General features: G+C 42.3%; 1 protein-coding gene across 1 annotated transcript in view; it reads right to left on the bottom strand.

The window, feature by feature from the left end:
• Positions 1-25,637, bottom strand: part of ABLIM1 (actin binding LIM protein 1) — a 194,704-nt gene extending 169,067 nt beyond the window's left edge. Inside the window, exons 1-2 of the mRNA XM_082286638.1 lie at positions 25,522-25,637; positions 24,214-24,962 (exon numbers count right to left, since the gene is read on the bottom strand). Coding sequence (XP_082142764.1) covers positions 24,214-24,226 — 13 coding nt within the window. The 5' untranslated portion in view covers positions 24,227-24,962; positions 25,522-25,637. The remainder of the gene's footprint in view (positions 1-24,213; positions 24,963-25,521) is intronic.
• Between the last annotated feature and the right edge of the window lie 1,207 nt (positions 25,638-26,844).

Consider the following 26,844-nt stretch of genomic DNA (forward strand, 5'->3'; position numbering starts at 1 on the left):
GCTGGAAGAACAGAGGTGCTCAAAGGAGCTCACACAGAGCAATTAAAATCCTGTGATGTCTGGAGTCAAAAAAGACCAAAGCTTACCTGCTCCAGGGCTAGGCCACTTGTAGATACAGCTCCAAAAGACTTCAGAAACTGAATCACAGGCAGCAAGTTCCTCTGGACACAAGAATGTCCGACAGTGGCCATCACCTCACCTTTCTATCACTCAAACCCATTTTATAGCTAGGAATGGAAAATTAGCAGGAGTTTGGGGATGGCTACTGCCAATCATATCAGTATCTACAAACAAGCCACAAAAGACATTATTTTGTTACCAAGGGGTGCAGTGATTACACACAAGAACAGCATGAAAGCCGGGTGATTAAACTGAGTGAAAATACAATCATAAGACTGCAACTATTTAGTGCCACAAGTTCAAACCTGGTGAACCAGTACCTACAGATGTCCAGAGATCCAAAAGCCTTGCAGATTGACACAGAGGAGGCTGAGATTCAATGCAAAAGCTTTCTGCAGTGATATGGGCAGGCTCCACACCTTACCCTGGTAAACACTCACTCTGAATGGCTGTTCAGAGTAATCAGAGAGAACCAGCAAAGAGGGCTCAGAAAGTTTGGTACAACACTCTGAGAGGTCAGTGTGTGCAGTCCCATATCCACATGAATCCTTCACCTCAGCTGTCACTGATATCCACTGCTGAACACACAGGCAACACGGGAAAAGCTCTGAGCAGGATACGGCTACAAAATGGGAAACTCCCACCAACCAGGGCACATTACATTCAGTGCATGCACTCAAACTAGAAGAACCCAGTGATCTTAGAACAATGAAAGGACTAGCACATCAAAATCCCTAACTACCTTGAATCTCCCCCATTAATAATCTATTCAGTATGAGATGTATCATAAGAATATGAAAGAAGAAACATCCTAACTGTGGTTATTCTTAACAGAAAACAGAGATCCAAGCAATTCTAAACCCTGGTTTTGGATCTAAATGCAGAATCTTTTTGAAAAAAGTTTATAAAAAATAGACTGTAGCCCTGTATTCTTTTGGAAAATTAATTTTAGGTGAGGAAAATTCAGTACATGCAGTTTAGCAATACCATTTTGTATGAGGCCACAAAGGAAACTATGAGTGAATTTGGAGACGATGGGAAAATTGCAGGTGAAAAAGGAATCGATTACAAGAGAAGAACAAGAGGTTCCACAAAAGAGGGGTGCGCGAGATGAACGGCAACGAAAAGCTGCGACCCTTCTGGCTGCAGTTCTGGGCGCAGAGAACATGAGCGGTGACGGCTGAAGGGGAACGGAGCGGGAGGCTCCGGGGCCGGGGCACTGCCTGGAGCGCCGGGGAGCGCTGAACCTCCCCTTTCCCTTTCCCTTTCCCTTTCCCTTTCCCTTTCCCTTTCCCTTTCCCTTTCCCTTTCCCTTTCCTTTTCCCTTTCCTTTTCCCAGGCAGGGCACGGCTCCGGTCAGCTCTCTGTGGGAGCATCCCAGTCCGGGACGGCCGAGCGCTCCCGAGGGGACACGGGGACCCCTCCAGCGCAGCGCCCGCCCCCGCCAGCAGCGGGCACCGGGCCGGGCCCTGCGAGAGGGACCCGGAGGGCTGGAGAGACGGGAACGGGCTGGGAAAGGGGCTGCAGTCTGAGGAGGAGTGGTGAGGGAGCTGGAGGTGCTGAGCACGGAGACAACGAGGCTCAGGAGGGACCTGATCGCTCTCTACAAGTCCCTGACAGGAGGGTGTAGCCAGATGGGGGTCGGGCTCTTCTACCCAGTAACAATTCACAGGACGACAGGGAATGGCCTCAAGTTGCAGCGGTGGAGGTTTACACGGGATATTAGGCACGATTTCTTCGCTGAAAGGGTTGTCAACCACTTGAACAGGCTGCCCAGGGCAGTGGTGGAGTCACCATCCCTGGAGGGATTTAAAATCCCTGTGGAAGCGGCACTTGAGGACACAGCTTAGTGATTGGTGTGGCAGTGCTGGGTTGATGATCTTATAGGTAATTCCCAGCCTCACATTCCATGGTTCTATGAATGCCAGTGTGACTTTTGCCCCAGGTCCACCAGCAGTTGTGCCTGAGGACGAGGGGGGCTTGTTTGTGGGGCTCTCTGTTCAGACGTACCTGCCTCGACACGTTCTGCCAGCGGCTAAGTCATATTTAAGATCTGACAGCCTTAGTACTTACACTCAGAATTGACCTAAATTCACAGCCACCATCTGAGGATGGCAAATGGCCTCCATACATCAGTTTCTACTTTCAGTTTTTGAGGTAAATATAGATAGATCAATAGACTGATAGACACTGATGTTCTAAGTGATTCTGACTCTTTTGCTAAAGATCAGCAGGAACATTAGCGCTAAAATCAGGCAAAGTGCAGTTTTATTTCAACACTGTGATCTGAATAAACCAAAGAAATGTATTTAAATGCTGGTTTTACATGGATTCTCTATGTACCAGGCTGTAATAGCCAAAATTAAAAACGTGACAGACATATTAAGGTGTATCTCACAACCCTTCTAGTGCAGCACACCACCAGCACATACCTCTGATTAAAAGCACTCCCTGAAGTATGCACAGCTCCATTTATCTGCAACAAAGAGCCAACTACTCTGCTATGAAAAGTGAATTTTATTAACTCGATTCAGAGTCTGTCACTCACTTTTCAACATCTTACATGTACCTATAATATATGTCATGGTTAATCCATTTGATGGACTGTGTTTATTTGTGCTTCTCTGATGAACTCTTGGCAATTTGCCTGCCAGTACACATCTTTTACAACAACCTCTTGGAGTCCAAATTAGTAAAAAAGGCTTTATATAGCTTGCTTTATTAATATAAATAAAGAAATAAAGGCTACAAACTGTTTCTCTGTTTCTGCTGTCTATTTAGGTTAGCAAGGCTGCAGGCACTGATCTTTCACAGTGGGTAAATGTTGCTTGGTACAATGCCCATCCTTCACCCCAGCCTTGCTGGGCTTCCCAATGCAAATCTAATAATATAAAGGCTATTTTATAGAGCAAGATTCACCTTATCTATCAGTAGTTGCACAAAAGATAAGCATCTCCTCCACACTAAATCATCAAAGCTTTCTCTCCAATTAACATTAAAAACTACCTATAAACAATTTATAAGCCTTGTAATATATCTTTTAGGATAAATGAAACTTTTAATCATGTTTTTTTCTTCCTCAAAAATGAAATCCTGTGACATTACCAAAAAGGTATTATTCTTCCCCAATTTTCTGTAATGAGTTCTTAAATTCACATGGCAAACTTTTCATGGTAAGTGTATTTCTGATAATCAAAATCCAGATCTTTAACAAAGCCTGCAATTATTACTTTCATGACTAAAATTGTTCCTCCCTTCAGCAACTGACATTTTCAAACTTTAATGCAGAGAATGAGAACACACCATAAAGCAGTCTACAGTGAAAGATTAAAACAAGGAGCAAAGGGAAAAGCATTTTATCTTTAATTCTCACTACCACGCTACAGCAGGTGGGATAAAAAAACAATTGTAGGAATCAAGGCAGATTGGCGGCACATTTTTGGCCATGGCCAGTGGTCCCCTGCTCTGCTCAGACAAAGCATTGCCATAGAGCACAGCCAGACACAGGCTCTTGAGGTGGTCTGGCTGCAAAGGAAGTATCTGGGCAGCATTTTCACACTGTGTGAATCTTCAGTGTCTTCACCTGCTGGGCAAGTGCTCTCTCACATTATGAGTCAGGTTTCCTTCAGGCATAAAGTACAATTTCACTGTATGTGGCCTAAACTGCAACCAAACAAGCCCAAAAAGGCAGTACTGAGAAAATCACTGCCTTCATGGATCAGATTAGTGTCAAAGAAGGGACAATGGTTTGGAAATTTGGGGTTTTTTTTATTTTTAATCTCTTGACCTTGATCATGTTCATATTAATAAAGTGAAATTACTGTTTAGAAGGAAAGACATATCTAAAGCAATACAGCTGCAAAGGAAGATAGCTCTGGATTACGAGAGGCTCAGGAAATGCAGCACCAGTTGTCTCCAATATCTTTTTGGAAGTCTGAACTTAGTAAGATCTACAAATATTACTGGGTTTGCAACAACAGACACCAGGGTCCTTCCAGCAGATACCACAGCAGCCTAGAAGGCAGGAGGCCAGGTCACTTTCTATTTTAATTTTTCACTACAAATGCAGGTCATCTGTAGTATGGTTAAGTACATCTTGGGGAATATTCCAAGCACAGGGCACTGCAAGAGCTTTTGCCAAGTCAGACCAGGAAGGTCATTCCAGACTCAGGTGTGCTCCCAAGTACAGACAATGCAGGCAGCTAGTTTAGCCACAAGCCTGTCATGAAAAATCACTGGACATAAACCAAATTCTGCAATGCCCTACTAATAAAACACAGCTCTCCCCTTCCCACAAGAATTCCATGGAAATCAGATAATTAACAAATGAGGAAGAACATAATTACAAGATTGTAGGGTATCTTTATCCCTACGAATATGTCAGCATATTTATCACTGTTTCCTGTCACCACATACAAAGAACATGTCTTTAGTGCAGTTAGTTTAATTTACAAGCTCAAAAATAATAATTTCTCACCTCTGTTGACATTTCTAGAAGTTATTTTTGCCTTAAAACGTCACCATGAGGATCTGTGAAGCACATTACACATAACAGCTTGAGGCTTTTATCTGCCTAAACAACCAAATAATGGTGTTAGAAAGGTGTCTTTTCTGCTCCCAAGCATGTTCAGAAGCAAATTACAAAGAAACTAAGAAAAAGAGTGACCCAGTTCAGCAACGTAAATACACCTCACTGGCTTTCAAAGTGTAGCTGAAATAATGTTCGGATGCTGCAGCCTGCACTTCAGAGAGCAAAGTCCATAAATATTCCCTATGATTAACAGGACCAGATAAAAAGACAGTGTGCTGGTTTTGGCTGGGGTAGAGTTCTGACAGTCAGATCACTGCAAGGGTGAACTGACAGAGGTCACTCCAAAGGCCTCGTTCTTATAGCTGAGGCTTTGCTAGGGAATCCTGTGAGCTGTATTTCAGATGTCTGCATGGCTTCAAGCAGCAGGTCAGCAAGAGGCACTCAGGAAAGGCTAATAACCTACAGTGAAATCAGCATCACCAGAGTGTGCAAGCTATTCCCCAAACCAGCCCAGAAATAATCCCTCTACATTTGCCTAAGAAAGCCACTCAGGGTATCTTCAATTTATTCCTAACAGAATCTGTCTGCTCCACCTGTGAAAGTTATTAAAAAATGTTATTAAAGCTTTATTAATTTAACTCATAAGGCCTTTTCTTACAGCTGTACTGATGAGACAAAGATGACCTGCTTTTGCAGAGTTTGATGTGTTTCATGTTTCTTTTTTGGGAACAAGCACCACGATGCCTTTGAAAACATGGACACACAAGACCTGCACATTAGTCTGAGGATCCAGCAGCCCCCACACTGTGAAACAGCTGGAAGGGACTTTTCAGTCCTCAAAACCTTTCCATTTCTCTACAGCTGTTTATAATGAGAGTAAAGGAACACATCTTTCCAATCCAGCCTGGATGATTAATTAAATGATGCAACAGCAATGCTGCAGCTGCGTTTGCCAAGTTATTATCCTCAGGACCATAATTAACGCAGAGGAAGTTCCAGTGGGAATCAGGCTTGAATGACATCAGTAGTAACAATTAAAAGCTCCTGAAGACTTACAGCACTTCAGAGCAGCTTATTCTTCTCTGAGCAACCGTTCAGTTCTGCCAAATGCCTCTTGGAGGCAGCTAAGGCTCAGTTTGTTTTCACTCGAGTCAAAGATCATTCTGGCCAGCAGAAACCTCTGACCTAAGGTTTTGCTTCTAAAGTAACAGTGCCTTATTATACTTCCCCTTTATCCCCATTTCTTTCATGTAAGCAATGAAAGCACAAGAGGAAAGTGCACAACTGAAACGGGAATTGGAGGCAGATTTCTCTCTTCAGCCTGTCTTTTGGATTTGCTGCTCTAGTTCAAGGAGGCAAGAAGCCATAAAGCTGTCTGACTATACTTAGCTTTACCCCAGTGGAGTTTTGGCTTTCTTCTGCCACTCTCTAAAACTTCATAGCTCTGAGCTGTGGATATTCACACCTCATGTCATGAAACCCAAACACCAGACTGAAGCAGTTATATTAACATAGTGGATTTTAATATTTTTGTCTTATCTAGTGGAGATACTCCCTTTTCCACCCTTGATTAATGCACTGACCCAGAGTGCAAGATTTCCCAATTCTTCCCAGAGACATCAGTCTACCCACAGACAGCAGCTTCTAATGAGGCAACGCAGTTCTCTCTCTTCTGAAACAAATGCAAAGAGAGGACATCCTTGATCTTTTATTGCCTAAGTGTTTCTGGTGCAATGATCTACTTGCAGCTGACATTTGAAACTTGAAGCTGCAGATGGGATTTGAAGGTCATCCAAACACAGCTTTAAACCTGCTCTATTTTGCTCCCTAATGTAGCCTCCATACAAGTGTCTGGTTGTAAGTTATCCTTAGTAGGCTCTTTTCCTCCAAGTTGATCATCTGGTATATCAATTTATGACTGGGTGGATAAGAGCAAAAATACCGTCACAGAGATTTTCCTAATTATGTCTCCATTTAAAGCAGTAAATGTGGAAAACTCAATTTTGTCTTTTAACTTACACTGTTCAAAGAAAAAATAAAATCTCTTTTTCCCTGTAACCACATGGCACTTTGCTAGAAATAGACTTATATCATGAAATGTTGTGGTTAAATATCTGTCGTATCTTTTCAGGACAGTGTGTTAGAGACACCGTGACATTCCCTAGGCTAATAAGTGGACTTAGAAGAATTTGTACTTCTAATTCAAAAGTGTAGGTTATTATACCTATCTACATTTGAGCAAAAAGGCTCCCTATGTGTTTGCATAAAAAACTGACTAAAACCCCATGCAAAGGATCAGCCCACATCTGTATGACACTTCAACCCTACTTAAGCCTATTGAAAATATCATTAACATTCTTCTTACATAAATAAGACAACACCACTCTGGATTAGGTAATGGGAGAGATGCTTAGTATGCTGGTCTAAATGACAGAGAAGGAACAACATAGCATTACTAGATTATGCTATCACCTGTGGTTTCTAACCCCCTTGGATACACCACTGTCTTCTTATATAACCTCTCCTACATCGTGGCCTGCACCTGCCCTCATAGATCATGCTAACCATTGGAATCTGGAATGTTGAATCCTAGAGCAGGAGAGAAGCTGTAGCATTGAGGAAAGGCTGAGTTGGCCTGTACTTAGGAGAGGAGCATCACAGACTAGAGTCAGCTCTGACTGGCATCAGTGGCTACACAGACAAAACTTCCTAATTGTGGTGCTCTGAATCCTGTTAAACACATTCACAATGACTTGCTATAAAGACCTCACTATTTTGAATTACCTACTTACTTAGTAAACCACAAATTCGGGCTCACTTAGGAAGTGGACAGAACTAAGTAATAAATGCTTCTCAAATAAAATCCCCAAAATCCAGTGATGCAAGCCACTTCACACAGCAAGCTCCAGTATGAGTTTAAACCATGAGAGTAAATGCTGCCAGACAAGGCCTTCAGCCACCTCATTTGTGCCACATGCTCAGCAGGCAGTTCTGTTCACTGGATGGGCTTGACACTTCACACTCAAAGGAAAAGGCCGACTTACAGGTGACAACAGATGGCCATAATGGGGAGAGACCATGCTCAAAATGTGTTCCACGACTGCTCTCTCAAATTATTTTCATTCCCCAACTTATTGAGGTCATTACCATTACCCAGTCTGACAATACTATTTGTGATGGTACACATAAGTCTCAGGAAATGCCTGCTGGCCAGATACTTTACAATGGATTTCTCTAACAGGAGCACAAGTGTCAGCATGTTTTCTTTCTGATTTTGTATGTGGACTACCTCTGGGATTCTTCATCTCCCATAATTTGCACTTCTTAACATTTCTCCTATAGCAAACCTGAAAATCTTGAAAATAGCAGGGAGGTGATTTTGCAGAGCAGCCTGTGTGATGTCCCTGAACATTTCTCAGAGCAGTTGAAAAGGGAAGTTTTTCCACAGCTCCTGACCCCGCCATATGGTAGTGGTTAAGCTCAGCCCTCAGATCATCTGCACAATAATAGAAGCACCTGTGTCAAGTCAAGAATGGCTCTTTGGACATCAGGAAAGGCAGAAAACCATTTTTAATTATTAAAGAGCCTGGTCACCAAATGTGGGGACATTGATTTAACAAAGTCCCTTTACTGTATTGTGCATTAAAGTCATTAATCCTCAAAGCTCTGTAAAATGGACTAACACAGCTGTTTGTGAGCAGCTGTCTTCAGCAGGGAAACCAAAAGCTCAAAGAAAGTCACCAGGTGTTAGCTAAACTACATGTTAACAAAAATGAGGTAACACCTGACACTGTATACATTTATAATCCTGCTGGTTTTCATTCTGTACAGCTATGCCACACATGAAGAAAATGTTCGATGACAGGCTGGACAGCACACTGGGTAGCAATTTGCAAGAATGTAACCAAGAAGGATAGAGGAATTCTGAAATTAATCTCAGGGGCTTGTCTAGAACCACATCAAAGGCATAACCATGGCAGCAGTAGCCATACCCAAACTTCTACGGAGCCTGGGAAATAACAGCAATTAGGTCATGGTGATAGAGGTTTCATCTCAGTCTATTCACCAAAACACACAGGTTCTTTGCTGGCAGTCGAGCCACTGTGACTTCCCTTGTACTGTTCCCTGAACTATCCCAATTAAAGATGTTATGTCATATGACATATGGTAAGCTACAATCACACCCTTGATGTGTAGACAGCAGCAACAGAAGGCTTTGATTCCTGCATACCTGGACTTCAGCAATAGAAATGTAGCTCACACTCCCGTAAATGGCACCATTCCCAGCCTCCTAATCAGACTCTATGTTCAAGAAACCCCAACAGCCTCTTTCTGGTTCTATCAAAACACTCATGAGGACAACTTAATAGTAAAGCACAGTGAAAGTAATGTTCTGCCTTACATGGAGATACAACTGAAACACAGCAGTGATCGCAAATAGTTCAGCCCAACTCAAACTCAAAATGGAGAAGAATACAAGATTCTTTAGAGTCAGCAGACTGGAGACACAGGCCCATTGCTGCCTTATTCCAGGAGGTACAAAAAGCACTTCTGGGCTGTTCATGTGACCCAGAGAAAAGCTGGATATCACGGTCATGGAAGAAGGCAATCTCACCAACAATAATGTTGTGGAATATACACTTTTGTCCAGAAGTGTGTTCTCATACTTCTGTCAGAAGTGAAGCCTCATTTTCAAGGAAAAAAGGTACTGTTCCACAAGGAAACCTGTCCACTGAATGTAATGCCATCCCCTGTACTCAGGACACAATTAAAGTAATCACACAAACCAAGTGAATCAAACAATCACCTAATACCACCGTATTCACTAACTTCTGCTTTTGGAGCTATCCTGTGTGGAAAAGCTGGGGCAGAGAGCTACAGGAATGCTTGGGGAGATATCTAAGGAATAAAATGTACCCTAAACGCAGCCTAAAAGTATAGGCTCAATCAGCACTAGCTCTGGGCCATTTGCAGGTCCCAAATGCCCTACAAAGCATTACTAAGAGAGAAATACTTATTATTTGGTTTAACCAGGATTGAAACAAAACTGGAAATTATTTGACTGGTGTGCAGTGATTTACCCCAGGCATCTTCACACCAAGCTCCCTCAGTGCTGAGAAAACACCGTGGCATTTCTCAGTCACCTGCATGGCAAACAGACACCTGATTGACCCAGTGCAACCCTGATGTAACTTTGCTTATTCCACTGTGCTGACTTTAGAGTTGAATCTGTCCCCTAGATGCTACATTGCTCCACTTCACACAGCTAATGTGTGTGACTAAAGCTCTGCTCAGCTCCAGATGGCCAAACGTCAAAGAAATAGAAAAACAGTGATTGCCAAATCTCTGCTGGAAAAAAAAAAAAAAAAAACAAAAAAAAACCAGAAGAAATCAAAGAGGGATCATTAATTCAGCATCAGAAAACATAATGCAACGTGCTGTCTTCTGTTTTGTAGCTCAAGGTATTTACTTTGTAAAAGGTAATGAAAAGATGCAAAGGTCATGAAAACCTGCAATAAATCCCTACCCCTGGCTACTGAACAGCATCTCAGCTCTCTTCATCCTACTGACAGTGTTTATGTCCTCCAAGACAAAAAAGCCACCATGCTCTACATTAGGGGTAAGCCCTCCATGCCCCTACTGGCACACAAGAAATTCTAAAGTATAAAACCTAAATAACAACTACATTCAGATACTCTGCTTTCTTTAAAGAAGCTAAGGCATGACTACAAAGGGAACTATGCACTACAAAAAAGGAGTTTCCTGTGGTTTAGTCAAGTGAATAAAAGCATCTATATACAATTTGGGGAGTTCCTCATGGTTTTAGCAGTTTTCCAGTATGCCAGGATGCCAAAAGAATTCATTGGAGCTACTCAGTTCAATGCAGTGTTTAGCCTGGAGAGAGGAAAGGAGAGAGGGAGGAAGGGACAGCAATATTTTGGTTACTATACAGAAATGGAATTCATTAAGAGTAGGATCAATTTCCAAGTTTTATACAGCATCTTTTCTCTGCACTAACCTACATCTGACATCAGTCATGACACTCCAGAAACAGCTTAATTTTCACACCTTCCTTCTAGGACATCATGTCCTAGATCAGATAAAGCAGATTCTATATGAAATACAGATTTTACCTAGACTCCTGTAACTGCCAGGATGAATGATTCCCCAAAGATCACAATGCCCACTGTTGTTCTTTCAAATAGGGGAATGCTTATTCAGCTTAATGTAGCTTATGAATCACTGTATACAATTAAAATTATTTTAAACATGCCAAAGTATAACTATCTTCATTATCAGTTAAATTTCGTAAGAACTATGTATTCTTGAGGCTCTCTGTTCTGCTTACATATATAATGAATGTGCAAACTCCCCTTGTTTTGAAATCTCCAAAACAGGGGTTCAGACTAAACACACCTGAACAAAACTGTGTGTCCTACAGCACAGAACCCTGTGTAGCTGGTTTTGGTTGGGGTAAAGTTCATTTTCTTCATGGTATCTAGTAGGAGACTCTGTTTTGGATTTGGTCTGGAAGCAGTGTTGATAACAGAGTGATGTTTTCATTATTGCTGAACAGTGCCTACACAGAGTCAGGGCCTTTTCTGCTCCTCACCCCACCCCACCAGTGAGCAGTCTGGGGGGGCACAAGGAGCTGGGAGGGACACAGCCAGGACAGCTGACCCCAACACAGGCACAGTCCAGCCCGTGCAGCATCATGTGCAGTACAGAAAACTGAGGAGGAAGAAGGAAAGAAGGAAGAGGCAGATGTTTGGAGTGGTGGCGTGATGCCTTCCCAAGTCACCATGGCGCATGATAGAGCCCTGCTTCCCCGGGGATGGTTGAACACCTGCCTGCCCAGGGGAAGCACTGAATAATTCCTTGTTTTGCTTTGCTTGTGTGTGTGGCTTTTGCTTTCCCTATTAAACAGTCTTTATCTCAACCCACGAGTTTTCTCACTTTCCCTCTTCCTACTCTCTCCCCATCCCACTCGGAAGGCAGAGAGTGAGTGGATGAGCGGGGATGAGCTGCTGGCTGCGGTTAAACCACAGCAGTTACAAACTGCTGGTGGTGAAAGTGCCTTGAAAAGGCTGTGTCCCTACAACTGTCCCTACAACCAGTCCTATGCTCAGTATCTTCCTCTGCTTCAGATCACACCAAAAATCGGACCAATTCCTCTCTCTGACTGGCACAAATCTGGAATTATTCTGCTGGCCTCCAGTCATTCCAGATTTACACAATCAAAGAGAATACAGCTTGTCTTCCAAGAGTTCCACTACCAAAAATTACTTTTTGCCAATATATTCTTTGCCCATAAAATAAACACTGCAGTTTCTAAACAGTTGTTCAGGCAAGAAACAGACCAGAAATAAAAGACATGCTGATTATTTTTTGTAACTCTCAGGAAAGATCAAATTTCTATGCCTGCCTCACCCTCTGATACTGCAGAGTATGCTCAAGTGTAAGCACAGTACTGCTGGACATTTTCAGAACAGGAAAATAACCATTTTAGAAAGGTTTTTAACTTCCAGTTCCTAGTGGAAAATGAATTTGATAATAAACATTTGTGGTCCCAAGACCAACTCTTAAGAATAGAATGTTTAGAGAACCCATAAATACTGGTGGTGAATAATGTTGGACAGAATTAAAAGATGAATGAAAGATTTCCTACTGGATTATTCTGCATTACAGAAATTAAGAAGGGTGGGGCAGAAAAATTAAACTTAATAGAGTCCAAAAACTTTTTCAGTCCATGATGAGTATTGTTTCTGGAATTCCATCTGGGGAAGAAACATCAATTAATCTTTTACTAAGGACTCCACACTTTAAAGAAATTCTCAGTAGGCACAGTAACACACACTATAAATGCAGCAATGCTCTCCCAGAGTGGCGTCAAAACATTATTTTTTTATCCTAGAATTTGGAAAAATCTCAGACAAACAACATTTGTTGCTGGAAATCAGAAAATGAGAACATACTAAGTAAACTGAAATTTCCAGCCAGAAGAAAGATAGATTCTGTCTAAAACTGTTAAATTTTGAACTGTTAACGATATTACTGGTGTTTAGGCAGCAGCAGTGATCCCTGTGGAATTTATTTTCTCTTCCTGTTATTTTTTCTGTCTCCCCAATTTCATTAAGTGTATTTTGTAAACGGAAAAACTACTGTTACCTTCATGGAAACATTTTTGATCAGTTTTGCCTGCACATCTGGGTGCCTTGAGACAGGTCAGAAATCTAAAGTATATCATAATTAACCCATTCCCAGTGAGTTAACACAGGACTTCAGTTGACATATTTTCTAGTTTATTTACAGGCCCCAGCTGATAGGGTTTCCTCATTGCCCTAGGAAATCTACTAATACTTCTGTTTGAAACAGCAACTTGCAGTGCAATGAAAGCATTAGTAGAAAAAAAATTAAGTATGTATTCAGGGAAAGCAGCAGATCCTACTTTTAAGTAGACCGTGTAATTCGGCAGGATGGAAACACACCAGGGCTGGAGCTGCTGAGTCTCACTTAAAATTAGCCCTTTGCTAGGAAACATGGAAACATGGCACCTAATTTTTTATTTTTCCCCCCAAAAGTCATATGCTTGCACACATGTTCCCCACTCCCTTTCCAGGCCCTATGCTTGTGTGATACTGCTGGAGAAGCATAACTTCATAAACCTAATTGCTTAAAATAGGATCTGGCAGAGCATCAGCTCCTAGATCAGTCTGTGAAGCGTTCAGAGGTTTTAGGCAGCAAAGAGTTTTTCCTCAGGCTATTACATTCCAATACTTCCCTCGACTCCCTTCAGAAAATCACAAAAATATTTGCAGCAATTCCAAAGACAGTTGCTCCAGCACACACTCCCCTTGACTGACTGCTAGGCTACTTGGGGGGCCCAAAAAATAAAGAAATAAAAACAAAAAGTTTTTTGACACTAGGCCGCTTATAATTCCTTTTTGTAACTCTAAATGTTCTCTATTCCCATTTCTTTTAATATTTTTTAGATTCAGGGCCATTCTGTCTGTGTCAGTTCTGCTTCTCTACCAGCTTGAAGGATTTCTATGCACACTCTCTTGCCTCTTTTGCTTTAAATATGTCTCTTTTCCTCAGCATTCTTGGGTGAGCTCTTCCACTCTCCACAGCTCATGCAATCTCCTTCACCCACTGCACTCACAGCTTCTCAAACTCCAGAGGAAAGGGCAGGAAGCAAATTTAATAAGGGTAGAAGGCTCAATCTTGACCTTGCTTCCTTGGAAAACTGAGTCATAATCTAATAGCAACATACAGATCTTGCTGGATCTGTAAATTTGGAGGAAAGGTTCAGCAGTGGAAGCTGAGTATCACAGAAAAACCATTTCACATAACTCTGATAATCTTTCAGGAAGAGAAATTGTGTGGAAGGGAGCATGAACTAATCTCCTCCCCTCCTTCAATTGGCTGCACAGGTGGTTCCAGTTTCTTTAGCTGTCCTCCACACACAGACTCCCAACCTGTCTGTGTGCATGTCCCTGCACATGCACACAGCCACCACGGGGATCTCTGCTGGGGTTAGCCCTTCCCTGCACTTCCAGCCACTGGACCCGTTAGTTCCAGCTGGCTGCTCCTGACCTACCCTCTCCCCAGCCATTCCCTTGAGCAGCAGCACCAACAACCTTTACTAAAAATACCTCCTGAGCATCATAAATAGCAAGATGGTAGGATTCTTAATCCCCCTTCAGGCACGTAGTCTTTTTGCTTTTGATAAATACAGAGTGGCAACAATGGACAGAGAATAAAATGCATCTTACAGTACTGGTCTGCTTGGCCTGTGCCTTGCAGAAAGGAAAAATGAGGACTCCCAGTATCCACAAATGCTGTCAGCAGAGGACAAGAGAAAGAGGGGAAGATTTCTATTGCAAGAAGTCACAAAGTCTCCCAAACCTAAATTTTGAATATTTTTAATTCAATAGGATTTATTGGCCAAACCACAAGACCAATGTTCCTAAAGAAAACCTTAGATCTGCAGGGTACCTGCGTCAAGCAGGGAGCCAGGCAGCAGGAAAACTCAAAGGAAGGGAAAGGCTGGCTCTTGCCCTACTGAACTTTTGTACCACCACAAGCTGTACAGAACAAGCCAAATGCACAGTGCCAGGCCAGCCTGGCAGAAGGAAGAGCAGGACACAGCCCTTTCATGCCACTTGACTCTTGAAACAATTAAGCAAACGCTACATGAACCTCTCTAGACCCCTGCCACACAGATTTGAAAAACCCCTGCACTACCTAAGGACTGAGGTCATGCTATATCTGAAAATAAAAAATATGTTAAGGAACCTAAAATCAACTGCCATTTAAGTTTTCAGCCATTTTCCTAATTGAATGTATTAAGGTAGAAATTCAAAAGTTCCAATGAAAGTCCAGTAGTCTGCAAGCTTTGCTGACACCTATAATTCCAAATATTCAAAAATCCCAATGTAAGATGAAAAAAAATGCTAGATGGCTTTTTGGGTTTTTTACATTTTCTTATAAGTTTTATAAAAATAAAGCTAGAAATTTTTCCCCTGTCCAGCTGCAGCTCTAAAGCAAGGGTGTCGTAAGTGCTGTTTCCTGCACAAACATGTAGGAAAACACTTACTATGTTGCAAGCATGAAAACAAATATGGCATCACTGTGGCCACTATAATGCAGTCACAGATACTGGCAATTGAAAATTTTAAATGGCGTTTTCAAAAAGATAGAAATAAAGACAAAGGTATTGGAATTTTGTTGCAAATGAATTGAATCATATATGAACATAATCAGTTAACCAGAACCTTTTTCTTTAAAACATAAGACTCCAAATGTGCACTGCACATCTAAGTACACAAAACATTTTTGTCATTCATCCCAAATATGAAAACATCTGGCAACAGAAAATAGAAAAAAGTATTTATAGACATTTTTGGACAGAGATTACTTCAGGTCAAGTCCAAAAGCATCCTTAAGCTGCAATCACCAAAATCTTTTATCAGTTACTTTGGATTTAGCTAGTGTTACTAAGAGAGAAATATAACATAGGCTTTTTATAGCAGCTGCCAATTCAACAATGATCAAAGTTTTATTATTCTTCCTTAGATCAAAGTCTGGACTGAATAATTTTGGGATTATCTCCAGCTCATAAAGTAGAATAAATAGTTTTGGATAACCACATTATTATATAACAATACTGTCTTCTTGCCGTAAGTTTTGCTCTTATTTACATATGCCACAAGTTTTTAGTGGATTGTCTGATTATCATTTATCATTTAATTATTTTATCGGCAGAAGGCCACAGAAACATTCAAATGGTGTCTTGTGCATCTACGTTCATATGCAGAGGACATTCATGAGAAGAGGTGAAACCAAAATTAGGAAAGGAAGACTGGGCACACTTCCAGTGAAAAGCAGTAGGTTTTATATCTCTGCTCATTATAAACCAGTCAAGACATCTGGAGATGCCTCTTGTGGGACAGAGGCATTCACACACACCTTGGCACAGCCTGGCCATGCCTGACACACCCTTCTGACTGGCATAAGGAACGTCCTAGGTAGAGAAAATCGGTATAATCACATTATGTTGGCTTTCATTAGCAGGCATAAAATATTGCTACATGGAAAATACTCAGCACTATTCTTTTTGCAACTAAACTTAATCGTAAAGGTGCTTAGATTTGTGTTTCACTCAGGTGTGCTTTCAGTCCAGAAAAATAATGGTTTTCTCCTTTTGGTTTTCATTCTGAGAAAACCATTGATTTCCACACTGCCTGTTGGCCACAGGCTCAACTGTGTTCCTGTTCCACTGAACAAGGTATTTACTGTTATTTTCAGTGACACAGAAAGTCCTAAATTCATCTCTTCTTTTACACCCTAATTGTATGAAATTCATTCATCTTACACAGTCTTTCTGGAAGTCAGCTCTCCCACAAATGTTGATTAAGATAAGTGGCAACGCAGGGCACTAGAGAAAGCCATTACTTTGCCATAAACTGTTTTGCATGTTCTCTAAGTAGGGCCAAGAGTTAGAGCTGGAGCATCTTTTTCAGACTTGTTATTATTAAAGGCTCTTAGTTATGTTTCTTTATCATTAACTAGGTTTCAGCTCTTATATAACCTGGTTGTCTCCCAGGCTTTCTAATGCCAAAAATAAACTGAAAGCTTTCATCACTAGTTAAAAGGAAACTGTAATTTGAACAGCAGTTTTGCTGACTTCTCTGTTGATCAAAGATGCTTCATATGAGCCTGATGTAATAGAAACAAAATCAGATTTATAATAACAGTAATTAAAGCAGAATCCTTTCATTGAGTGAAATCTCAGAGTCCTTACTTGTATAAGACTTATATTGGAGGAAACAGTAGTTAAAACGAGAGCCCGTTTATTAAGCTGAGGTACAGCAAAGGGAATGACAAGTATTAAAAAAATGTTGCAAAAACTGTTTCAGCTTCACACTTTTTATTACAATGTGTCCATCTCTGTGATGATACATGACCTGTTTTGCCATTCCAGAAACAGAATAAAATCCTTTATTAGTAAGGAAGCAGTAAACCAGAACTTCTTATCATGCCCTTCCTGTAGAGCCCACTGTGCTAAGACCACTCACTTCTCTGACTGACCTCCAAAAGGGTAATTTCTTAGTGCCATGGCAATAAGTTACCAGGAAAAAAGTATGTGAGTAAGAAATAGAAAAAGACATTGTTGGCTTCATCAATGAACAGTAACACGTACTGCAGTGTTCAGCATGCTCCAAAGAGAGCTAAGCACAGGTCTAAAGGCTTCAGGGAGTCAGAACCTCACAATTTGCTGGCTGGCTTGGACTGGTTTTCTTGTACCACCCTCTAAGATGAAACTGCAAATACACCACAGGGGATAAAAGTACCTTTTGCCTCACCTTTGAGAACATCATCTTCTCGATGCTTCCTATTTCACGCTTCTGTTCAGAGTGCCCTCAGTCACAGCTGCACAGAGCAGGCATCTCTCCCATGGATTTCTCCCTGCAATCCTACCAGCACAGCAGGAAAATGCCAGGAACCTCCTCTCTGGAGGCAGAGGGCATATTGGTGCCATAAAACACTCTGGCTTATCACACTTTTTTGCACACCAATCTTTTTTACAATGATGAGACCAGATTCTCCTTCCACTTCAGAATGTGGAGTTCAGAGGAGCAGAGTAATAGTTTTCCACAAACATGAAGTGCATATGATCTTTTCTATCCATGAAGAAATAACTCCAAGGATGAGTAAGTTGGCCACAACAAACTTTGCAGCAGCACAGAAGCCAACACAGGCTGCAGAACGCACACAAGAACTTGGGCAGGTACTCAGAGGAAGCTCCTATTCAGCTCTCACCAAAGCTCTGCACCTTAACTCAAATACGTGCATGTGAACAGCAGGCACTGCACTGTGATGTGGCTGCATTTCATCAGTTACATGGAGCAAACTGACTTGCCAAAGCCCTAATTCAAGATTAAATTCTGTATTGCAAATAGGAAAAGGACATAAAACAACCCCATCACCCAGTGTACCTTGTTGAAGCCTGTCTGGTCCAACCTTGTTTACAAACTAAGGATTTCTCTCCACAACATATGGGACCACTAAAAATACAGAATGCAATGCACAAGAATGTTTACAGAACTGGGACTCTTATTTGGGTGTGAACTTCTGAAAATTTATTTCTTTCTGAGAACATGACACAATAAAGGCTGAGTATTTAAAAATAAAAGCATGTCTCACAGTTTTTCTCTGCTATTGCTGTATAATGTTTAGGAGTTTTCTTTAGCTTTTAATGAAGGAAAACACCTAATTATAAAGATACTGTTGCCTAAACACCACGTGATAAAAGAATTAAAGGCTACTTGCTGGTCTCAGAACTCACAGGCAAAAGTCTGCTTTCCACAGTGTGATTCTGCCTTAGCACTGCAAAACTAAGAAATACTACACCAGTCACATGAACTAACCATGTGTGGTTTTCATCTTCAATTACTAACAGATTAGATTAAAAAATAATTTTAAATATTCAATTCAAACCTATTAAAATAAAAAAAATAAATCCCCAAAAGATTGCTTTCAGAGACTGTGAAAAACATGAGGTTCTGGTGTTCTTCACTAAAAGCAATTTTGCTGGCTTTTCCTTCCATAAGCTGATGCTTATTTTCCTTCTTTGCAATTCCTTTCAAAGCCATGCATCTAAAATAGACTCTACCTCATTGTCCCAGTTTCCTCTTGTTGTTGCCATTAGTCTATGCAACTTTTTCCATGCATTCAGGACTAATTTTCATTAATCTCAAAGGCTAAACAGCACACACTAAGCTTTGTGGAGGGGGAAAAAAGATGGGACAAGGCATCAAACCTTAAAAATTACCAGCTTAAAAGAGATACTGCTGTTTAAATCAGATACCTGTGTAAAATATTCTTTCCCCTTGAAACAAAAGCTCTACAAGGCCTAAAGATTCAAGTGCAGCTACTGGTTCTCATGTACAGACACGTACTGCTTTCAGTGATTTGATGATCCAGGTGCTGATTCTGAGCTACTTAAACCATTAAATTGAGTTTCAAGCCCTAAAATGAGTAACTAGTGAAAAAAGCATAAGTCATTACATGTATTTAGAAGAAATAAATAGAAAGTACAGACAGGATTAAGTAACAGTATGAAATCAGTATAGAAGAAATTCAGGGCAAAAGCTGAGAGAAAAGCTCTCAGAGCCAGTTCCAAATCCTGCCCTGCATAGGTATTCTGAAAGGGAAACAGCTGTGTCGGCATGACTGCACACACAGCCTGCTTCAGGTAGTGCTGCAGAGCCCCAAACCCTGCCAAGAATGTCTTCCTTCAGGCTATGGAGCCTTGTACCAAGGAAAATGGGGAAAATCACTAGGACTGGAAGCAGTAAAACTACAATACTTAACTACTATAAACATACGAAAATTCTCCACTTAGAAAATGAAGGAAATGTCCAGGCAGCTCCCACTGTCCCACTCTCCAGGTCACTTGGCCTGAGAGTGTTTGGTGACAGCCATGAAATAGTCACATCACGAATTAGGGACATTATGACATGCCTGAAAGAAATACCCCTGACAACACGTAGAAAAACACAGCACTAGATTTCAGAAAGGATACAGCAGCCACCTCTTAAGTGGCTGGTTCCTTTAGATATGAGCAATATTACCCTGAAAATCACAGACCATAATAAAACATTGACCAGAAGCTCCCAGCAGCAAGTTTTAAATCACTCAGCATAGATTTCAATCAAAACCATCGCTGCCAGCAACAGCAGCTATGTCTACAGCTATCTGAGGAGAAGAAAAATAAAGACTGTTAATGGTAGGAACTCAAGATTTAGTATGTAAATTTCTCATTGAAAAATCTGTTTTCTTCACACAAAAGTTCCCAACTGTGAGATAGATCAACCAAGCAACGTGCACAGTGTCCATGGAGAAAGAACTGCTACCAGACCACAACATGAGTCAAAGTTTATCATCTGCTGTTAGAACTCTATTATCAACTTGTGTAAGAACAAATGAGGTGCCTGAGAAGAGGCCCAGAAGGCAAAAATTCCCCTGTTCTGACCTGACCCTCAGATTCAGGGAAAAGAAAAAAAAGTTCAGGACTTTTCTCACCTGTAAAATGAGGACAAAGCCTCTCTCTCACCACTGTCATGGTGATTTATTTGTCTGAAATGAGAAGTGCTTGATCTACATTTGTTAAAAAATCATTTAGGAAAAAACAAGGATTACCGTATAAAATAAGTTCTTAAGCTAAACAACTCTACTACTTTGACTGTTGAGCAGGCTAAAAACTGCACCTGCCTTCTCTACAATATCCACATTTGCAACACCAGAGTGGCACGTTACAACCTGTTATTGCTGGACAGCAATAATATTTCTTCAACACTTGCTTCTGTAAAAATTCAGTGACTTTTTCATGAAAAAACCACAATGCTTTTGATAAACCTCGTATTTCACATGTCTTCATTTTCCTGAAGTAGTTGCTTACTGGACTAAATACAGCTCCTGCTAATTCTTTCAACATTTAAGAAAAAAAATTAGCAAAGATCTTTGTATTTGATCACACCAAACACTCCCATTTGTGCCTGTTTGCTGTAGCGTAACTGAAGATTATAATAGTTAAAAATAGCCATCTTTCCATTAACTTAGACCTTCATGATAACAAGTAGTTTTGACAGTTTTTAAGCAGTGTGAGATAACACGCACAAGTAGGTCACAGTTATACTTGGCTTTAGAAAAATGTCTTTCATCCAGGGAATTTACAGCTCTTTGCAAGCAAGCCCTTAGGTAAGCAACAATCTATAAGGCTTACTCCAACACCCAAATTCACTCATGTATGAGTCCTAACAGCAACTACTCAACAACAGCTGGAAGTAGAATATTAAGCCTTTTGCAAACTGCAAAACTAAAAAGCCTGACTGACGTCAATGGCAGCTCTCCACTGATCCCAACAGGCTATAGAGCAGGACGTGAGAGTGCCCTGGGAAGGACTCCAACTTGAGAGGGAAAAGTGATTTTTCAAAGTTTGTTTCACCTCCTAGTTCAGTCACAAGATTTCCAAAATGATTATTTGTTCAAGCTTCTGGGAATACTTGTCTGTGCTGCTTCATCTGGCATTTGTTCAACACATCTGCTCAAGCCAAACTACAAGGAAAATGGTGGAAGAATGTTAGAGACCCTCCATTTACGTAACAACAGCAGGTGAGGGACAGGTGTGAAGGACTGCAACTACATAGTCTGTGAAGAGTGGAAGGAAAAAAGAAAAATTTCAGAAAATTCATCTTACAGCACAGGTGAGCCATTAGTCCTCACATCAACCCCTCTGAAAAACTTAGCTACCATTATTTCCATTGTACAAGTAGGGAAGCATAAAACACTTTAATCCAGAGCTTTATTTAAGGCAAAATTACATGAATTTGTTCTATTAGTTATACTTTATGTATTGACTTATAATCTGTCATAATTTCGGTGTCTATGTGGGTAGTTTTGGTTAAATAACAACAGGGAACTAAAGCAGAAGAGTTAAAAGGAATGGTCCAAAAGTTGAGAGGTACTGCTGGATTTCAGGAGTTTCTTCTGTCATCTGTTGCAGTCAGTTTACTACACCATGCTGCCTCCTGGAGCAAAAGAGATGAATAGAGAGCTGCACAGATTTAACACTGATAATTCTGTGATGTTTTTTACTATTCCTTGAATATCTTCTGCAGAAGAAAAATGGCAAGGGTGAATGTTTAACTCTTGCTATGCTAGTTATGCTTGATGTATAATCAACAAGCAGACAGCTCCAAGTGCTTGATGCATTCAGAATAATAATGATCACCTTTGGACATCTAACACCACATAAAATATTAACAATCAATATTCGCTGGGCTTGCAACCATAATGATACCGTGGTTTTAATGAGACTGCATATGCATGAGGTAATCTGCCTTCATGAAGCAAAGGGTCCCTATCTGGCATTTGAACAAAGCCCTAACTCCTTTAAGACTCACTTCTTACTTGTGCTACATTCTCATGAGTAACCTCATTAAGACCTGTCATAGCACTTAAGTGTGTAAAAGTTTTAAGTGTGTAAGTTTCTATGTTGAATTTTAACAGCAGTAGTGTTTAAAATTATTAATAATAACAAAGGTCTATAATTTTTTACACACAAACAACCTTTGGTCAGCACTGAATAAATCTATTTATTTGCCCAGACTCATATATTTTTCACATAAATCTACCTTTTAAATTTCTAAAGGATATATTGATAGAAATTAATATCTTCATCTGTTTCATTAATCTTATTCACTACTTCCCTAAAGTCCTATGGGCTGTCTTGCTCTCGTTCTCTCTCTCCAATTAATTACTTTGAAAAAACTAGATGGCACAAGAGGGACTGAGAAAGAATTCACTTTCCTTCTCCAGGCAGCTCTCCAGCAGAATTAAGCAGGCATCAAACATCATGTGTTGTGCAGATGAATGGGAAAGAGAGATGGTGGGGGAAGGAAGGGGAAAATGGCCAGTGCAAATGTTCCCTGGCTTCCCATTCTCTACGGTTCAGCTTTTGTGAGTCATCTGCAAAGCTGAAATTGCAAAGTTTTTATGTCACTTTCTCAAATCCAGGTACCCCTTCAATGACAACAAATCTACTCCAGGTTATAAAGCTTTGCTGGGTGTTCCCCACAAGTACTAATGCAGCCTTAGTACAGCATTGATGCTCCTATACTTAGTGTTCTTCCAGAAATGGATTCTTTGGAGACCAATACAGTCCATTTCTCCCTAAAGCAAGAAATCTACTGTTCCATGAAGAATTATGCCACTCTAACACCATTTATTATTTATATCTAAAATGGGCGTGATGCTTTAGGAGTATGGTTATAGCCACAAAATGCCGACAACCTTTTAGCAGTCACATGATGTCTTCAACGTGCATGAAGCTCCTCTGGATGTCAACAGGAATCCAAGCAGATGAAAGAGCTGGTCCATGCTGAGCAGTATTCAATACACGTAAATGCAGAGAGATCAAGGGATGAACAAATAAGATGCATCCTTCCATTCAGGGGTTTGTCAATTTGTAAAACACAATTTTTATAAAGAGTCAGTTTCAATTCAGAGATAGCCAGGGAGTGGTTTTACTTCTCCTTATTGTGCAGACAATTGTCTGTCTTCAGGAGATGCTTACAAGTATTTCTGCTTTGTTATGACAACATTCAGAAAATGCTTAACTTTATGCTTCCATTCCTTTAATTTGTACTAACTGTAACAAAAACCTTAAAGCATCAGTCTTTGTGCCACATCTGTGCCAGTTTCTCATACTGGAAGCAGAACTTTGTGACAAGATGAGATCTGCAGTCAATGAGGTTGATCAGTTCATCTCCAGCCCAAAATGGGCAAACACACAGCCAGAGTTTACACACAAATGCATGCAAAAGACAAAGGCTATTCAAGTTTAGGCCATAATTTTAAAAAATTCAAATCTGAAGTAAAACTCAAAAGGTTAATTTCAAGCCAGATACAAATGTCCACCAGAGGTACAATCTGACGATTGGATTTACCACCACACCCTACCAGGAGCTCTTGCAATGACAGGACAAGCCGGATGCCTCACTGCGCTCATTAGACACCCAGTTCCAATCCGTTACCATTCCCTGAGCAGCAACACCCGCCGAGGTCTGACCCTACGCCCACCCTCACCACCATGTTCCTTTCTCTGCATACATTTATACATTCCCACCGTCACTTAACGCGTACCGAGCCGCCGCACTTCCCCCGGGCACCGGGAAAGGCGGAACGGGATCCCCCGCCTCGCCGGCAGGTGCGGCGGCTGCCCGCCCCCGAAGGATGCTCTGAGGCGCTCAGCCCCGCTGCAGCCCGTGCCGGAGCCCCCCGCACGGCCCAGCTGCAGAAGGGTACCGGACAGGCGACGGCCGGCGGGGGGTCATCCCCTGGCCTCCCCCTGCCCCGAAATGGTCGGCGCACTCTCGGGGTGCGGGGCACTGCAGCGAGGCCGGGCAGCAAGGTCAGCGCGGCTCCGCCGCCCGCGCCCCTGCCGCCCGCGGGGACGCGAGCCCGGCGCTGCCCCGGCGCGGCGGAGAACCCACCTCTGGCAGACATGGCTCAGGCTCGGGCTCGGCAGCCGCAGAACTACTGCTGCTGCTTCTGCTGCTGCTGCTGCTGCTGCTGCTGCTGCTGCTGCGGCGGCGGCGGCAGCGCACGGCCCGCACCGCCCTGCGCCCTCCGCGCCGCGGCGGCCGATGCGGGGGGCGGCGGCCGATGCTGGGCCGGGCCGGGGCGGGCGGGTCCGCGCCGCCGCCGCGCTCCGTCCCTGCCCTGCCCTGCTCTGCCCTGCCCTGCCCGCCGCGCTGCGGGGAGGTGCCGCGGGCGGCCCTGCGGGGCGGGAGCGCGGCTGTCTGCGCGGCGTGTGCGGGGTGTGTGTGCGGTGCGTGTGTGCGGGGCTGGGTGCGCGTGTGCCGGCGCGGAGCGGCTGCGGGGCGGGGCAGCGCCGGCGGAGCCACCGCGGCCGCAGCCGCTCCCGGGCGCGGTGACTGAGCGGGGAGCGGCGCCCGGCGGCGCTCGGGTGCGGCGGGGCGAGGAGCGCACGGCGGGGTGCGGCGCGCGGTGCCGCAGAGGGCGACAGTCGGGGACAGCCGCGCCGCCGGCAAAAGCCACGAACGCCAAGGAAAGCAGCGCGGCGGAGCCCCAGCTCCTTGGAGTGCTGGATAGGCGTGTCTGCTCCCGGAGTCACTGGCAGCGCCGTGCGACAGCAGCTCTGCTCGTTCGGGACCTGGCGCTGAAGTCTGTGGCACAACTTGAAATTCACGCACCGGACAGCAAAGATATACCTGCATAACTGTATGTAAATTGTATATAAACACAGAATTTCTAGTAATGTTGTCTGCAGAGCGATCTTGGCGTTAACACACAGAAAAGAGCACTCAGCTTCCTCCTGGCATCTTAATAAAAGTACTAGGTGACCAACTGCAACGTGCCAGAAAAACAAGATCAGTATCTGGTGGATACCTTTACCCATGGCAGCCTGGCCTCCAGCCTGGTAAAGCCAAATATTCCCATGCCACACTAAAAGGAAAACCCCTACACCACCAGATTATTAGATGGTGGCAAGAGTTAAGCAAAGCAACAATCTAGTTTGTCAAGAATGACAGGTTAGAAGACCACATCAGAACAGTGCAGTTAAAACACTAGAGCAGACTTTTATCAATTTCAGAATGGGCAATTATGAACTAAAAAACAGAAAGCCCAATCTGTGATGTTCAGCAAGGAGCCAACATGCAAACTAAATGACAGGAGAGACTGAATCACACTCCTCCACTCTGACCTACCATACACTATACATCTTCATACTAGCAAGAAGCCTACACAATTTTTCTATCAAAATAACCCACAATTACCAGAATCTTATCTAAGAGAGGTGGTAAAGATTGCATTATCATGCGGCCACAGGTCAGGAATTGATGCCAGTAAGAGATGTATCAGCATTCCCCCTGCTGCCTGCAAGTTCAGCCCAGCCAGTGCCTCTGCTCTGTCAGATCCAGCCTCTGGCACTGCTCACCTTCCCCCCTCATGCCAGCCAACTAGGGAGGCATTTGTGTAGGGAAGCATGGAAGCAGCAGTAGGATGGACAGCACTCACATGCCCTCTCATCAGGTGATACAGGCACAAAAATTGAATTGGCACATCTGTTTGCCTGAATTTGTGCTCATGCTCACACACTGCAAAGACTTTTAGTCATATCCAGCTCTATTTGCCATGAATTACCCCAGTGTCCCCTACACTTCAAATCAATCATATTCCTTAAGTCGTTCTATTTTCTTGCCCCTTGCAAATGTTTCTGAATCTGGCAGCAGGAATAAGATGAATATTAAGTTTTTCTTCTCTCTCTAAACTAAACACCTTAGCTGGTGATCTGACACCCCTTGAAAAACAGCTCCTTTCCCTGCTTCTTTTCTGAAATTAGAGGAATTTTCCACTTGCAAACAACTCAAATTTTCTTTCTTGTCCAAAAGAGCCAAGGTTTTCCTCAGTCAATGTAGTATGACAGCATTTTGTATTTTTAATTAAGTCATTTCCTATGCACTTCCTTCAGTGAGTTTCTTACTAGCACTATCAGACGTTGTCCTGGGTGGTACTTAATAGATGGCTTTAAAAGGAGGTTCGGGAACATGCAGAAATTAGCTTTTTAATTAAGAACTTCCTTTCTTTATACTGCTAGGAAGTAGGAAGGGAAAGGCATTTGTACCTTGGGATTCTATAGAACACAAGAAGTTTATTCCATTCATTGTGTAAACTCTCTGTGGCAGAGAAGTTCAACTGACATGTTGGCTGAAATGGGTCAGATACAGCACTCATTTATTAAAACAAGCTTTTTAGCTGGGTTTCTTGAGGAACTGAGGCTGATGGAGTTTTATTTTCCTGTCTGTCCCCTCCATCAAGTTGCCTCCAAGAATTTTCAGATTTGGATATGGAGAATTTCATTTCAGGTTGACTAAAAGGTATAATTCAGAACGAGTTCTACATCCCTACAAGTTTTATAGTAATTAGCACTTAAAAAGAAAAATTAAAATAAAGGAGAAAAACTGCAGTGGAGACAATTACCAGTTCTGGAGGCCACATCTTCATTAGCCACGAGTACCAGTCAGGCAACCTGCACGTGGACAGCTGAATCAGCTCCTGTAGTTGCTGTCTGAGATCCTGTCAGTATCCAGGGAATATGT

Source organism: Coloeus monedula (assembly GCF_965178545.1).
Source record: "Coloeus monedula genome assembly, chromosome: 8".
Taxonomy (NCBI): Eukaryota; Metazoa; Chordata; class Aves; order Passeriformes; family Corvidae; genus Coloeus; species Coloeus monedula.